The sequence below is a fragment of the Aythya marila genome, assembly GCF_965140915.1.
Source record: "Aythya marila genome assembly, chromosome: 2".
In the NCBI taxonomy this organism is placed as follows: domain Eukaryota; kingdom Metazoa; phylum Chordata; class Aves; order Anseriformes; family Anatidae; genus Aythya; species Aythya marila.
The window spans coordinates 66211417-66229014 of record NC_139043.1 but is presented as its reverse complement, the minus strand read 5'-3'; the positions used below and the strand labels follow the sequence as shown (position 1 = coordinate 66229014).

General features: G+C 37.3%; 1 protein-coding gene across 12 annotated transcripts in view; it reads left to right on the top strand.

The window, feature by feature from the left end:
- CLASP2 (cytoplasmic linker associated protein 2) overlaps window positions 1-17598 on the top strand; it is a 136708-nt gene that overhangs the window by 47429 nt on the left and 71681 nt on the right. For all 12 annotated transcript variants that reach the window (XM_082754919.1, XM_082754920.1, XM_082754928.1 and 9 more), the window contains one exon: window positions 14285-14364. In XM_082754919.1, the coding sequence (XP_082611045.1) occupies window positions 14285-14364 (80 nt within the window). The remainder of the gene's footprint in view (window positions 1-14284; window positions 14365-17598) is intronic.

Below are 17598 nucleotides of genomic sequence, written 5' to 3'. Positions count from 1 at the left end.
GGGCTCTACCACATAGTGCAGCCCTGAATCCTGCTCACTACTGCATTAAGAGCCTGTAAACAGAGGGGATGTTGTTGGCTCACCTTTCCCTCCTAAGCACTGGCTTCAGGTATTTCAGGACTCTAATGCTTGCTTCACCATTCTGCCACGTGCTGGTCCTGCTTACTTAAGTTGTCTCTGACTCTGTGCATGTGAGTGTACAAGTACATGTATGTATACATATCCAGAATTTACATTTCAGCCTTGGAGGAAGAAGCCACAGCAGTTCGCGTATCTATGTTGCTTTTTTTTTTTTATTTTTAACAAAGTTCTTACAGGTCGTCTCAGTGACCCACAGCTGAAACAATCCTTCAGTGCAGATTCTTCTCTTTAAGCTTGTGTGACCAGATAGAACTGTCAGTGCAGGTGGAAATTATGCTGAGCATAGGCTGAGATTGCTAGAAGTTGATTTACTTAAAACTAGTTATTGCATTCCAGAGATCCTTTTTCCCTGATGATGTTACTTTAAAAGACATTTTTCCTCCCCTCCCCAATTCCAAAGGGAAGTGGAGGTGAGTCTGGCTTAAGGCTAAGAAAATTAAACCTAAAACTTATTAAAAGAAAATTAAACCATGTTGCTCGACTTCTTTTATGGAGATATCTCTTGAATTGGGTATATGCTTGGCTTTTCATTACATACATTATGGAGATATTTCTTATTTAAGAAATTGATTGCTTCCCAGATGCTCTGTTTGAGTGCAATGACCCATCCAGGAAAAAAAGAGATTTTCAGTAATGTAAGTGCCCACTACACTGTAGGAAATACAATTTGGTGGCACTGGAAATGCAAAATCATTGTCCAGGGAAGGCAGGTGAAGCAGGTATGTACATTAGCAATAGCAATGCCCTACAGCGGGGATTGTATCTCCTAGAGCTAGGAATTATTATTCAAGATCTCTTCCTGCCCACAGTAGGGATGAGAGGGATTGTAGACTTGTACATATGATGGCAGGTGCGATTAAGTCTGTTGAAGGTAGCTTGCCAGAAAAGTATCAGAGTGGGCAGCATTGTCAGGGTACCACTCTGGGTGTAAGAAATCCAGCAGTCTGTTTCTCATCTGATTTTAGTGCTTGGAGGTTTTCAGACCCTAACCTTCTTGCTTGTGAAGAATTAGAAGTATTGGATCTTCAATTTAATGGGGCAATGTTTTGTCTGGCATATTTCTTATTCCGTGGTTGATACACTTCCCCAAACTAGTCATTTGCCACGATATGCAGTGTCCCACACAGCTGATCTATTTATTTCTGATGCAGTTGTTTTCAGCTATTCACTGGAGTGACAGAGCCTCTCTCCAAGGCCGCCTCCTTGAGAATGCACACAGTGTGCATTCTGCACTCTAAGAAATGGATGCTCACAGGTTCTTGGCAGTATGGCATGCCATGTTTCGATTGAAAGAGACACCATAATTTAAAGTAGGAATTGGCTTAAGTTGCGTAGTTGAGTATGTTAGCCAAATGAACTATATTTTTGTCTCTGTGTTCTTCAAGGTCTCTTAGAGGGCTGTGGCAGGTTTTCTTGCCAATGTGAACTCCTTTCCAAGACTTTGAGGGAATTGTTCCTTTGTTTCCTATTCAGAAGTTTTATGGTGTGTAGATGTTAACAGGAAAGCTCAGTCTTGACAGGAAGACTAGACTCCTTTCTTTTCCCAAAATGTCAGTTTAGGTCAGCAGTGTTTAACATGGATTAAGTGTAGGAATGCTGGTATTTCAATAGAGTGGTGTGATATTTGGAAGAAAAGCTTGCTGAGTAAAAAAGAAAAATCAGGACAGGAATGTGTATTAACTTTCTATTGTATGTTTATGAGAACCTCTGTAGGGCCAGAACATATATGGAATCATATAGAATCATACAGAATGGCCTGGGTTGAAAGGGACCTTAACGACCATCTAGTTTCAACCCTCCTGCTCTGGGCAGGGTTGATAACCACTAGAGCAAGCTGCCCAGAGTTGCATCAAGCCTGGCCTTAAATGCCTCCAGGGATGAGGCATCCACAACCTGTCTGGGCAACCCATTCCAGTGCCTCACCACCCTCTGAGTGAAAAACTTTTTCTTAATTTCCAACCTAAATCTTCCCTGTCTTAGCCTAAAACCATTCCCCCGTGTCTTATCGCTACAAACACATGTGAACAGGCGTTCCTCCTTCTGTTTATATGCTCCCTTCAAGCACTGGAAGGCCGCAATGAGGTCTCCCCAGAGCCTTCTCTTCTCCAAGCTGAACAATCCCAGTTCCCTTAACCTTTCTGCACAGGAGAGGTGCTCCAGCCCTCCGATCATCTTAGTGGCTCTCCTCTGGACCTGTCCCAAGAGCTTCACGTCCTTCTTGTGTTGAGGGCCCCAGGACTGCATGGTGGACCCCATGAACCCCACATTCCAGGTGGGGTCTCAAAAGAGCAGAGTAGAGGGGGACAATCACTTCCCTCTCCCTGCTGGCCACCCCTTTTTTAATGCAGCCCAGGACATAGTTGGCCTTCTGGGCTGCAAGCACGCACTGCCAGCTCATATCCAGCTTCTCATCCATCAGGACCCCCAAGTACTTCTCCACAGGGCTGCTCTCAAGTTCTTCTCCCAGTCTATATAAATAATACCTAGGATTGCTCCAGCCCATGTGCAACACCTTGCACTTGGCCTTGTTGAACCTCATTAGGTTCTCATGGGCCCACTTCTCCAGCCTGTCCATGTCCCTCTGGATGGCACCCCTTCCCTCTATTGTATTGACTGCACCACTCAGCTTGGTGTCATCTGCAAACTTGCTGAGGGTGCACTCAATTCTGTCATCTATGTCGTTGATAAAGATGTTGAAGAGCACCAGTCCTGAGACTGACCCCTGAGGGATACCACTTGTGACCAAACTCCACCCAGACATAGAACCATTGTCCACAACCCTTTGTCTGTGACCAGCCAACCAATTCTTATCCACCTAACAGTCCATCCTTCAAATCCATACCTCTCCCAGTTTAGAGAGAAGAATGTGGTGAGGGACCATATCAAAGGCTTTGCTTAAGTCCAGGTAGAACATAATTCTTAGTGTTATTTAAAACCATTTAAAACGACTTAGTGTAATTTAAAACAGTAAGGTAGACTTTCTACTTTTTGTAGTTGTCTTCAGTGGGAAGATAACACATTTTTATCTGTTTTTTTTTTTTTATTTTATTTTATTTTTTTCCTGTTATTAATGTAGTGTATTAGCCTAGTAGCATTATCTTATATTGCTTCCCTATTGTTTAGCCCTAATAATGTTGTAACACTTTTTGAAACAACCTATATTGCTTCTGGATGAATCATCCCATGGCAAACCAGAAGAATGAATGTTATTAATGTAAGTATAAGAATTATTCTGAGTGCCATTTTAGAAGATATTTTGGAGTAAGAATGTTGTTGATGCCAAGCATGAAGAATATGAAGTAAAACCCCAAGGACATTATGTTTTTTCATTTTTTCCCCTCAATTAAAAAATATGTATACACCCTCAATTAAAAAATATGTATACATACAAAAAGCTTATTTTTCTTCCATGTTTAAAAAAAAAAAAAAGTGATACTGCCTTTTGTTCAAGTGTTCAAAGGCTCTGGTCCTCAGTGAAGTCTGCTTTTGTGCCAGTCTGAAGTTTCATGCTGGCATAATTTAAAATAACCCCCAGTCTTAGGATGGTTTTAATTTTTTGACATAAAAGCCTCCAAAGGTTTGATGATGGCTCAAAAAACATTAAGAATAATTTCTTTTAGGTAGAAATAAAGTAACTGGAAAATTTGGATGAACAAGGTAAACAGTTCTGGCAAAAAGGCAGCTGTGAGGACAGTAATAACACAGTACACTTTGATAATTAAAGGAACACACTCTTAACTGTAAAAAGCTATTCTCAACCTTAGGAAATTTAAGTTTAGGTTGTGTATCTGTCTGTAGTGAGTTCTGTTAGCTAGTAGTGCTTTTTTTTTCCCTGCTGAATCATAGGAACACAGCTCTTTGAGATACATTAAAATGCTGCTGATTGGCTGCTCTCAGCTTGTATTTTCTAGCAGAGAAAGATTTCCAAGTGTTTAGAGGCTTCCGTATGGGACAGTTTAAATGAAAAAGTTCTGCCTAGAATAAATGTACTGAAAAATGGATACTTTTGAAACCTTCTTAGTCTGGTTAAGTTAAAACTACATACTGTATTTAAGAAATGTATTTTAAAAAATGGACTTAATAATTGTGGAACTGTAAATATAAATTGTTAGTGAATGGACTTTAAACAAGGATAAATGCTTTGCTTGCTGTATTGATCATCTTGAGACTGATGAAGACAGCGCTGAGTTTACTTAACACACAAAAAAGGCTTCAGATTAATCAGTACTCAAATTATTATAAACTTATGAATTGTTAATGCTGTGCAATAGTCTTTCCTCTGTTATTTGCGTGGCCTTCATTACGTGATTTCCAAAGTGCTGTAGTTGTCACGTAAAATAAACTAGATATTTTTTCATAGTTATGTAGTTATACAAAACTGCTCAGAGATAATTTTGGCAGTCAAAGCATCACTGATACTCTGTGGCAGTTGCTGCCTTGGCTTACAGGTTGCTGTGAATTTCAAGGATTTTTCTTCTGAAATCAGACGTTTTTGGTCTTTCTGAGCACCCTTTAAGATCTGTCTTGGGTATCAGAGAGTGAATCAGGAATTTTTACAAAAAGCTTGTTTTTGCTTCCCTGTCCTTACAGGGAATGTCAGTTACCTTCCTTCCTGACACGGCCTTGCCCATGAAGTGACTGGGTTGCAATCATGCAGTCATGAACTGTGTTAACCTAACCCAAAGTTCAGGGAAACAGGACGACTTCCAACTTTCCAGGTTCACCTACAGTTGTTGGGGTTTGTTGCTGTTAAGTCCCCTGAATAGGACTTAAGATGGTTTCCTCTCACGTGATCAGTAGTCTGTTCTCCTTGGCTATTATGTATTCTTCTCCAGCCATGGGGGTTTACTTTCCTGTAACATTTTTTCCTTTGCATCTAGTCAGGTGAATTAAATGCACCTGCATTTATGCATTAAATGATGCACTTGCTGCATCAGCAGGTAAATTAAAAAATCAGCCTCAGTGACGAAACTGAGTTGAATATATTTTCAGTTCATATGCACATACAAATACGCACATTCACAGCATGTATGAATATATATTCATAACTGGTGTTTATTAGGCTCCCTTTTTAATGTGTGTCATCCTAGGACAGTTGGCAGATAGTTTGTGCTACTTCAGTTTGTTTTGCACTGATTTCTAGAAGCTTCAACTAGATTGTAGGATTTATTATGTTGGTTTAAGCATGGACTGTATCCAGTAGTCTTCTCCAAAAAAGCTCATAGCCTAGAAGGTAGCTTACTAATGGATAAAATAAGACTAACACTGGAGCAGTAATTAATAAGTCTGGAGATAAGAGCTTACAGCACTGTCCAACCTTCTTTTGATATCCCTACTCTGTGTTACAGTCCCAAACATCTTACTAGCAGACATAGTACTAGGCAGTGGCAAGAGTAAGAAAGACAAGCCAGGCCGCTGTTTATTTTGCTAACATTAAACAGTGATTTTCTTTTTCAAGTAGCGAGAAGGGGGGAGGCAATTTCTTTGTTTTTATATGGCTGAATCCAGAAGGAAAAAGAAAGGAGGCAGAAGGAAGTGGAACAGAAGTCAGCTGACCCTGCTGCCACTTGGAGTCCTCTCAAATAAAGAGGCAGAGAAAGTGGAAACATAAGATGCAAATTACTTCTATAACACAAGGAGAGGAATTTCAGCAAAGGTACAAGTATCACTTGCCACCACATAAATGAGATGTCCTTAAAAATACAGGAGAACAACCATACATTAAAATCAAATCACTTTGACCTTTTGTTTTGTACTAATGAACTTCTAGAACTAAAAGATAAAAAAGCCTTGTCATATCTTAAAAAAAAATATAAAATAAAATAAATGCATTGTTTATGATGTCAGGCAGTGTTAGTTCTAATTGTTCTTAATAGAATATCAGTTTGAATTCTTCCAGGAAAGACTGCACAGTTGAAGAGAAGTGGTAACAGTAATGAAAATGCCTTTTTTTCTGAAACCATTGCATCAAAACAACCCCCCATACAATTGTGTTATCCCAACCGAGTCTATTTTGCAACACAAATTATAGGTGATACAAATTATTTGTTTGTGTTCCAGGTTGTTCTCTGCAACAATTTCAGTAATGTAAAATAATTAGTGTGTTTTTTTCGCTATTCAGGTGTAAGACGAGGAACAAATTAAAGTAAAAACTATATTAGCTTATTAGGAAGCTATACTAAAACTGAAAAGAAGACTAATTTGCATAATATTAGCATAACTTTACAAAAACAACTGTTGAAACTTGGCAAATGAGCCAGGGTCTCAAAACGTTCTTTTAAGTATTTGTGAAAATTGATTGCCGAGTTGAGAAAAGAAACACACGAGCGCTTTGACAAATTACAGCATGAGCATGAACACTGTGCTTTATTTGGAAGATTACCATGTGATTACACTTCAGTATAACCAAATGTGAGATAAGCCCAAATGAAGTCAGGTATCTGTGTTCTTTCTGCTCATGGAACTACTTTTTTTCCCTGCTATCCCCCACCCTGGTTATGCCCTTATCTACTGTATGCTATCCAAGCCTTGAACTAACTACATTAATTTTGTTCTCATGTAGTCATACTTTCTGCATGCTTCGCAAATGCTTGCAAAATGATTTACATAGCATGCCTGTGGAAATAAGAGGTTCTAGTATTAATCTTCTGTACAGTATTATTAATCTTTTGTACCTGTGAAGTTATGCTGCATAGGAATTGAGGCCAGAGTTATTGAAACTGTGCATTTGGTATTGGGTAAAAGCTTCAAATATCGCTGATTAAGTCTGCCAGGAATACAATGTTTTGTAGCCCTTGCATTCTATACACAATTCCAAAGGACTCTTCACACTCAAGAACAGCTCCAAAATGAAGACTAAGCATGCTAGATCTTCACAGTTAGTTTGTGCTTCCTCCTAGCACACAAGTCCTGGGACAAGTTCTATATCTGTAGTTCACACTGTGATTGCTCCTGAACTGCTGTGGCACACCTTAAGGGTTGAAATGTGCTGTTTCAATAGTTATGTTCCATTTTCCTGCCACCTTCTTCCTTGTAAGCATAACTTGCTTCTCGTACCTTCTTATCCCACCTGCTCCTTTTCTTTCCTGAAGTGAGTAATTGCATGGAGAGTTCTACTTAGCATCTCAGTCCTGAGAGGCAGCATACTCAATTATTGTATAGAAAGTGGTGTTCATGCACAATGTCTTTGGCATGTGGGAGGAATGTTTTAATGAAGCAGGCACAGCACCACAGGTGGAATTTCCGGGGAATTTCTGTAGCCATGTCTGTCAACTTCCTAATTTAGGGAGAAAAAACAAGTAAGGAATAGGACTTACTTTGAAAGTATTTGAAGGTATTTTGCTCTTTTGTTTGTGCAGATATTTTGGCTTGAATGACTGTTTCTGGATGCCTTGGGGACAAAGACTTTTGGTATTGGAGGAGTTCAGGTGGACAACTTGGCATGAAGAATGTCAGTCACGGGGCTGAATTTAACAATTCATCTGTTAGTTTCCGTAAACTGGGCTTTCTAGTGAAGACTTCTTTACTCTGTAAAGTCACTGTGCTGTCTTCTAAGCTGGTTTCAAAAAGCACAAAGCCATATTAAGTAAAGTTTCTGGCAAAAATGGCTTATTTAACATTAGTGTTGTCTGATGATTAAAAAGTATATTCAATTTCTTAAATTTATCACCAAAAAATCTGGTTGTGTTGGGCCAGCCAAAGAGGTTTACTGATCCTAATTGTCTGCCCAGTGTCTTTGTCAAAGGCACTTCAGGCCATTACTGGTTTTAGTGTAAGTTCATAAATCACCAACTGCAATGGCTTGAGGGATTGGTACCTGGACTTTCTGCTGTTCCTCTCCTTCATTTCTGCAATCTGTGCAGGTGCCAACTGCCATCAGACAGATGTGAGCAACCCATTTGGGTAATCTCCTAATATTTTTCCAGCATAAATTGTCAGTCTGTCTACTGGAGGCCTATGTTCTATTCATGGGGTTTCTCAGGTAGGCAAGGCATGTTCTAAAAGCTGTGAAAGTATAGTGAAGTTTATATGAACCAGAGGGATTTTTGAGGATGGAAAGTTATTTAGTGTTCTACAAATGGAATTGTTCTTTATCTTGGAAAAAAGACAAAAGGCAACTGGATTTTTGCCAATAAAATTTTCATCCAGAGTATGGTCACTACAGCATTATTGTTTGGTCTTCCCCTAAGTTGTACTAGCAGAGCTGAAGCAGTTAGTAATGTAACCTGTTTGTTAATTTGTATAGCAAAGCCAGTAAGTGGTGCTAACTGTTATACTAGAATGATTATGCTTTGGCTAGTACAGTTTATGCTGTGAGTGAAACTTGGGACATGTTACTATACTAACATAATTATGTTATTATTATTTTAAATTAGTCTAATTGTATCCACCCTAAAGGATACTGTTGGTATTATTCTACCAGTGTAACTATATTCAAGTAAATCTGCTTTGTTTATAAAGTGCACCTTGTCTAACGTTGGCTAGGGTGGTTATTTTTATTAGAGCAAATGCTATTTGTTCCTCTCAGATATTTTCTTATGCTGGCAACCCAAAAGCATCTATGCTAAATGACTTCTAGGAACCCAGTGGAAAAATACTTTGTGCTTTATCCAGATGCTTGAGACAGAAGAATAGTTCTTTGCTTGTCTTTTGATTATTATTATTATTTTTTAATTAAAATCCAAAGGTCAGTCTTTCAAACATGGAAATAAGAACATTGGTGGTCTTACATCAGTTCTATCAATGTTTCCTATATTCTGTTAATATGTTAGGCTGTGCATATACAGCCTATCAAAATGCTTGAGATGACGTAGTGATTTAAAGCAGGAAGGGAATTTCCAGAGACTTTCAACTTCTAAACATTTGCTTCACGTTTTCCAGAAGCAGAGTTCTGACAAGTGCATAAGAAAATGTATTATTCAGGACTGTTGTATTAATCGTACCAGTAACCATATGGTGTCTGGAAAGACAGATTGCTTACTGAGCCACTGAAATTGTCTATCTGCAGGGCTTTATCAGAATCATTATCTTAAAAATCACTACTGCAATCTCAGAGGGGGTAATTCAGATCATGAAGCATTGTTAACTTCTCTCCACAACAAACACCATTTTAAAAGGGAGCTGTCGGTGTTGTCAAACAGTAATAAGGGCTGGCCCAAGGATAAATGAGTAGATTTCTGGAAGACTGGACTAGGATGTAGGTAGTTACAGAAGATTCAGGAAAACTCACTGTGTCAGAGACTAACAAACAGCAGAACATATATTCAGAGAGAGTTAAACATTGCCGTTACCTACCCACCCGCTAGGACTGGGAACGCAATTTGGTCAGTAACCAAATATCGGTCAAGCACTGTCTCTATTGCCAGTACTGTGCTAAAGAATTCATCTCACAGAATTAGGTTTTGTGTCATTGAAAGGGATTCCAAAAATCGGTGATAGCAAGAATCGGTTGCAGTAATCTATAGGAAGCATCTTCTAATTTCTGTAATTTATTTGTAGCTCATGTGGGTGTGTTTGCCTCCTGTATCAGTGTTTTCCATAAACTTTTTTCCCCTTCCTGTGTAGTGAGATAGGCTGTCCGTTTCACTGTGTTGCCTTTGCAATTGTCTTTGCTTGAATTTATTTTGAGTATGACTGTACTCTCTTCAGACTATAATTAGGTTTTCAGCAGCTGTGCTGTTTAAGCTGCCTGTAATCATTTCCTTCCCTGTCTCTACTCATTCATTTCTATCCCATGTTACCCATTGTATTGTGCTAGCACGGTGTTTATATGGCCCCACAGTGAAGCATAGGGCACTTGTCTCATTGAAGCCATTCTTCTTGTCCAGTGTATTTCATTCTCTGCTTAGTCTTTTGCTTTTGTGATTTATTTGAATGTACTAGTGATAGAATGAGGCAGCTCAGGAGGAAGAATGAGTGAGAGGTACCAGTTAACCTATTGTATAAGATAAGTATTTTTTATTTTTAGGCTAATGCTTGTATACTTTATTAAACATAAAGCGTAAGCACGCTTTGAATTTGCAGTTCTTTGTTTCAAAACAAAAATGTATTTCTTCTTATGTATTTCTTCCATATACTGTTGACCCCTTGTTTTGTCATCCCATCATGTATAGCTTTGTGGGTACTTGCGGAGAGATCATGAAGGTGGCAGAGCAAGTTAGTGGTCTCAAGTCATTTTGAAGCGATGGAAAGGTTCCAACTGTCAGAAGAAGAAAATTATTATAGGAATTAATTCCTTAGTGAGAAAACTGTTTCTGGGGGGAGAAAAAAAAAAGAGTAATTTCTGCATTTGCATTCAGAACCCTTTCTGGTATTGAGCTTTTCAGAATGCTGAACTTGTGACTGGATAAAGATTATCTGGGGAAAGAGGAGGGGGAAAAAAATCTCCTGGAGCCTCACAAAGTGGTAGAAACCCTTTCATTTAACTTAAGAAGATGTCATCTCTCTTAGTGCTTTGCATGAAGGAAGACGTTAATTCCCTTTGCTTCCATCTCCAGACATCAAACCTAATTCAAAAATAAACAATAAAAAACACCATAAAGCCTGGGGATGCTTAAGTTGCTGTAATCTACTTCCATATCAAGTGTATTTTCTATGTTAGGTAGATTCTCACCAGCTTCTTGAAGAGGTCTCTGTGTGGGTTTGTCTAACCATGATGCTTGAAGGATAGGAGGAGGTAAAGGTTATGTATGAAAACAAGAGAGTGAAATTTCTGTATAAATGCTTGTATATGTATGAATGCTTGTTCTCCTTCTCCTTCAGGTGAATTTCTCTTCTGGGTTTCAGCTAAGTGAATCCAAAAGCAATGTAAATTGCTCTCATGTAAGAAAAAGCTGGTGGTTGAGGCTCTGGAATTTAATTGTCTGCTGGGCACTTACAGATATTAAATGTGGTGTGTTTGCAGACCCTTCAGACCCTTAAAATTGTTTCTAGTTTCCTTACCATCAAGAATGCAGTAGTTAACATGTCTGCACCTGGTCAAAGGAATATGTGTTCTGTGGCTAAAGTTAATAATATGCATTATTCAGTGGAATGCGTTAATGCTCAAGAGACATACGTCTAAGAATTTATAATCACAGCTTGGTCTGGGAAGGTAAGCACCAACAGTAACAAAACAGCTTATCAAAACATGTCTGTTCTGTCAGATCTGTCAGTTTTAAGTTTGAAGGCAGAACTGTCTGAAATTAGAATTTTGTAAAGCTCTGTTGCTTTTGTGGAGGGAAGTCAAGCTTTACAACTGCATAAGAAGTTCTTTGAAGGCATCTTCACGTGCAGGACTATTAAATCTCATTAGCAGGGTAAAAGACCTCCTCAACTGGGAAACAGCAGGTTGATTTCTGTTGTGTTTTGTTAGTCTCCACAGAAACAGTGACTAAACGAATTGGTAAACATAACTACTAAGAGATTGGGGAGAGAGAGGATGGACAGTATTTTTCCTCATGTGTTACAGACTTCTGACTTCAATACAATATAAGCAGGGGCTGTTATTTGACACTTTATTTTGGTATGCATACGTGATCAGAGCAGAGGAGGAGAAAGTTTAGTGAAGTAGAAGCAAATGTGCTTATAAAAGGTGTGCTTTTTTTTTTTTTTAAAGTGTCACCTGCCTAAAAACACATAATCGTTTCTATTACCAGGCGAAGAGGCAGTAACACAATTTTCTGGGAGCAATAATTTAAAAGAATAGCGGTCTGTAGAAGTTAACTAGTTGAAGCCATGTCACCGGGCTATGTCAAATGTATTTTAAATAGAAGTCTGTTCTTCCTCTTTCTCTCTCCAAAGTCATGATTTGTTATCCATTAAGTAAAGGATATTTTCTCATTCAAAATGCATTATTGAATGAGGTTAAGGTGCTCGAAAACCCTATAGCTAATTTTTGTAATTTCCTGATCTTCAAATTGATATTTTCAGGCATGGCAAGGACTATAATACCTAATTATTTAGCAAAGGCAACTTCATCCTCTCTTGAGCTCTGTTTTATAGTGTATAGAAGTGTACTGTGGATATCTTAAGTACTTAAATCCAAAGATTTACCATGCTTTTGTGTTCATGACAGTTTCCAATGTTTGGTTTCTGTAAGTCTGTTCTCTTGTCAGAAAATTGATAAGTAACGGATTTGTAAAAGTAACAGTAAACAGTAACAGTAAAGCTCTTTGTGCTTTAATAGTGGTGTTCAGGTATTTATATAATCAAGGAATTATACAGAACTCATGTAAACTCTTAAGTGCAGGTGTTTCTTGCGTCTAGAGTCACAGGATCACTGCAGTCTTCAGCAGTGTTTTATCAGGTTGCAAAGAATCATACAGTATGAGCTTTGTAGGTGTTCACTGTTTTGCAGCTGACACAGTTATCTGACTAAAACAATGTTGGTGATGAGAACAGAAACCTTGTATAAACTGTTGCGTATAACTTTAAACATTTTTAAAAAGGAACAAGTCCTTGGACCAGATGAAAACTATGTTTTAACCTTTAAAACTTAAGCAACCTTTTGGCTATTCAAACTATTTTTGCATTTACCTTTCCTGAGCACTGCGTTTTGGTTGTGACTGTGTTAGTACTATGACAATTCCTTAAATGTCAGCATATTTTGGTAGAGACAAATGGAGTTATGAATTGAACTTAAGATGGCTGTGTTGACCAGCTAGTTTAGCATGATGCTCCTGTACCAAATTCTTTCTTTCAAGGTTTCTTTCAACAAAATTTCTGCTCTTAGCAGGGCTCCCTCCCTCTTAGGAGCTGTACAGGTTCGTGTGGCAGAAAGGAAAAGGGGTTCTACAACTGTTTTTTAGTCGCGTGAAAAAGCAGACTTGTATGTCTCATACTCAAAATATTCTTCTTATTTACAAGGTTAAGTACACATTAGTGGGTACAACCTCTTACCTCAAAGCAAAGGAAATACTGTACTGGACTTACTACATCGATGCAGTAACTTGTCCTTCTCTATTGTATGCCTGTCTTAATTACTGAAGATGCATGAAGTTTCTGCCAAGCTCTACCTTTTAATTGGAGTTTTAGGTTTTTAGCACAGCCTGCATCTGATGAATTTGCTCTTTGATTCAGGGGAAATGTTAGTCCTTTACTTTAGACACCGTTTTTCTTGGCAACTGTAATTTTTGCAAGACATTGAAATCCAGGAACTCATTTTAAGTTATTTTCTGTTTTAGAATTTCCTTAGTTTCTATTCAAGATTGTTATGAAACTTAGCAGCTATATGCTGCTATGGGACCAATAAATTACATGTTAGTGTTCTTCCGTGATCTTTTTGCCATGGAATTTGGGGCATTACATGTGAACAGTTCCATTAGTAACCTTGCACAGATTCAGCTGTACTATATACTCATGTAGCCATCATGGAAGCTTTTGGAGAAGGAACATTTTTTGGTATGATACTTTTCCAGTAACATATCATGAAGGTTCTTGGAGACTTCCTCTATGTGACATGATCCTGGAGCTTCACAGAGGAACATGCATAGAGATGAGTGTACTGAGATTTTTGTCCCAACACTGCGTTCCATTTACCATGTCCTTGCTTTCTGTCTTGAAGCTCTTGGAGCTTTGAGATTGAGAAATGCACCTCACACTTCCTAGCTCAACAGGAGACTTATGGGAAATACAAGGTACTAAGACTCATGTAGGGTTGTATACAAGATTTTAAAAAATAAAGAAACAAATTAAAACACAAGCTAGGGCTGATTGCTCATAGAACGTGTGTTAATGTGAAAAACTGATCTTGAGGAACTTCCTTTAATGACAAGTAACTCCTGCTTTATTAAGTAATTTGAAATTCTGTGCTTCATTTAGGAGCATTTACATTAACAGGATGCAAGTCTCAAAATTCTGTACAAATGGCTAGTAGAGGGTTGTTGTGCTAAGTACATCTTCAACTAAACACAAATAAAAACAATAAAATGAAACCATTATCTTTGTCATTGGAAACAGCTCAAAATTTTTCATTTTTGGGGAAAAATGTTTTAATTATTTGAGGTGAAATCAATGCTCAGGGTCTTGCAATTTTAGACAGTTTTCAGGCTTTTTGTGAGTTTTATTAAATGTTTGAAAATAGGTATGGTGAAAGACAGTTATTTCATTTTGAAAACCTTGATATGCATTAGATATTGTTTAACAGTATTTTATGTTTATGTAGGTTCCTCTAAAGAAGGAGGAGCTGGAGCTGTTGATGAAGATGATTTTATTAAGGCATTTACAGATGTTCCTACTGTACAGGTAAGATGTTGCATATACTAGCTTTTGTTTTCAGGAATGTGCTATTTACATTGTCTTAGCTTACGCTTTTTTTTCTTTTATATATAATTTTGTAGTCTCTTAACTGAGTGTCATTACTTTTCCTTCTTTCTGAAAATGTAGTCTCCATGGAAAGCTTCGTTTTTTTTCCAGTTGTTAGTTACAAAACTAACCTTTTAAAATTGTCCTACTAATTATAATTACTTTGTGTTTCAGGTAGAATCCGTTATTACTTTGTTTAATCTTTTCCAAGGAGCTACTGAAAATAATTGCATATTTCAGTTTTGATAAGAAAAAGATTTCCATAGGTGTTGGAAAACCTAGGACTGTAATTTCATGGGATAAGCAACTAACGATAATTCAGGCAAATAATTTAAAAACCAAGAATTATATTTTAAAAATCTGTCTGAATTGTAATGATGCATGTCTGGCATATATGCCCCCATCTGTAGCAGCACTTCAAAAAAACAAACAAACAAACAAAAAAACAAATCTAGTGACTTATTTGAAAGATAATGAACTTGTTGGATGCGGAGTTCTTAGTTGAAAGATAAGATTTTAATTTCTATTCCTTAAGTGTGGGAATTGCTTATACTTGGTACTTTCACACAAGGTTGGGTCACCTAACATGTTTGTATCTTCAATTTTGAATAAGTTTTCTTTGAGGGACTGAGGAGTGGAAGATGACCAAAAACTCAGGCACAGTTTCTGAACGCCAGAAGGATTTTGAATCTCTTGATAGGTACTTTAGTTCTATTTCTATTTCCGAAGACGATGGTATTCTATTGGTTGGATCTCCTTTTGTAGGCAGAATTACTCTGCTTTTATGAAGGAACACTTTATCTCCATGGTTCCTGTCATATCAAGCAAATCTTTGTCTTATACTGTAGGACTTTTGTATTTCTTCTTTGCTTCTCTGAACTGTTCAGAATTCTTTGGAGGGCAAAACCATGGAACTTCTGATACTGTTTATCTTCATTATGCTGAACAGAGTAATTTGCAACAGCACTGAAAACGTTCTGCCTCTAATTTGTTACTTTAATGTTTGAGGTCCCAAGCGGAGTTCTCTAATTACTTAAATTGGTTAATAACACTAGGTAATAAAAAGTGGTATGACTATATGTCATTGACCAGTAGGTGTGATTTTTCTGTCTGACTCTACTGGATGATTCACTTTTCCTTACTAATGTCACCTGAATTGAGGTGGGGAGTAACAGGAGATGTTTCTTTGACCCTAAAATAAATTATTGGGTTCACAAATGAGAATGTAAGGCCAGGCAAAAATAAATAAATAAATTGTATCCTTAAGAATAACAACTTCCTGCTGTCCCAACTTCAGGTTTCTGATTGTGGACAATCTCATGCTTCTTTTAAAAAAAATAAAAATCCCATATTCTGAGACTGTGTTGATTACTATGGAAGAGAGAATTTTCTGTACTAGAATGTATGGAGAATGTTCATGATCTGCAGTTTGCCACGTTAATCTAAAAGTGAAGGAAACTTGTCAGACAAAATGGGGAAAGGGAGTTAGTTGTTTGTTTGTTACTGTGTCTGCCTGTCTTTTCATTACGTTTGTGTGGGTTTTAGTAGTGGCTTCAGTGGTGGTAAGGGAGGGAACTACATTATGGAAATGGGTCTAATTTTGAATCAAGTTTGTGCTTCTGGACTAATCAAATAAATTCAGATTATTTACTGTATATGTTTGACGTGATCTTAAAAGCCTCCACTGGTGGATCTGCTTCAATAGTAACCTGTTTTAGTGACTGCTCATCATTAATCCTCTAGTAATGTCACATAATTTACTTCTATCTATGGGAATTTGTAATTCCCATATTGAAAATAGTTTCTGTTTATATAGTTACTGCTCTAATTTGTGTTTGAGCTTTTAAGTTTTCAGTCTTTGATGTTGCAGTTGCTGTTACTGATATATGTGCATGTTGCCCTCTGATGGATAACTGCAGTTTATGAAGATAGCTTATTTTGAGATATAGTATGATGGCTTTTTGCTAACAAGTGTCCTTTGCTCATTGTACTGCGATGACAGTATTGTACCTGCACATTTAGATTACAAACATAATAATTTTACACCTCTTTTTTCACTTGTGTTTAAATTGAAGAGGAAACTTCAGTAATCAGAATATTAGGAATAACTCCCATTATTAGCTAGATTTATTTTCAAAACAAATTTAATTGTTTGTATTTATGTCTGACTTAGAAACTTACAAACAAAAAATGTATTATCATTGCCTGAACACAAAACTGCATGTTGGCTTTCTAAAAGCATAATTAATCAAGGGCAGAGAAAAAAAAGAAATTATTAAAATATTACTTTTTACCTCTCTGAAACTGATGTAAGTATGGAGAAACTTAGTACTTTGAGATTTTTGGTGGAAAAGTTTTAATTTCATGTCAATCAAAATTATGCCACTTATTAAATTCCTCATTAAAATGTCAATTTGAATAGCAGAAATTGCATATATTTGTGCTGGGCAATTAAAGGAAAAAAAGTTCTTTGCCTAGGCATGCATGTGGCGCTAACTTAAAGCTATTGTGTATGTTGCTTCTGTGTTTGGCTATTGAATTGGGAAGAACAGGGCAAGGTGGATGATGGTAAAGGGGGAAACCTGAGAAGGTTGAATTATTGCAGGTTCTGATGACATTATGGTCACCAAAAATGTAAAATCGCATCTTTACTTGACCAGTGACCGCTTTTAGAAGTCATATAAGGATCTCCGTATGATGACATGCAATTTAATCAAATGAAATTTTCATTGAGACACATAGGGTATTTATTCCGAACAATATGGTTGGTACCTGTGCTACTAGTGTTACAGTGAATGTGTTTTCTAATAAGTATTACACACTACCAGTATACACAAGTTGTGTATTAAATGGTGATACAGAACTCAAGTTCAGTCTTTATGAGTAGTGGAATAGGAAGTCTGTTATGCTTGAATTGACTTTCTTCATTAAATTCTTCACCCTTTTAAAATAAGTTCTGCATTAGATTACTGTAGACTTCTAGGTGTGAAGAAAGATGTAATCATGAAGAATAGCATTTGTTTTTTATGGTTGCAGTCGTGTCTCCTGTGTAGATAGAATTGCTAATTTGTTTCCACACATGTACCTTGAAGAAAAAAATGCTTACGTAGCTGTGTGGTAATTGAAATGTTAATTCTGTTGTTAAAGCATATGCAGACAGTGTTTTCTGCATGA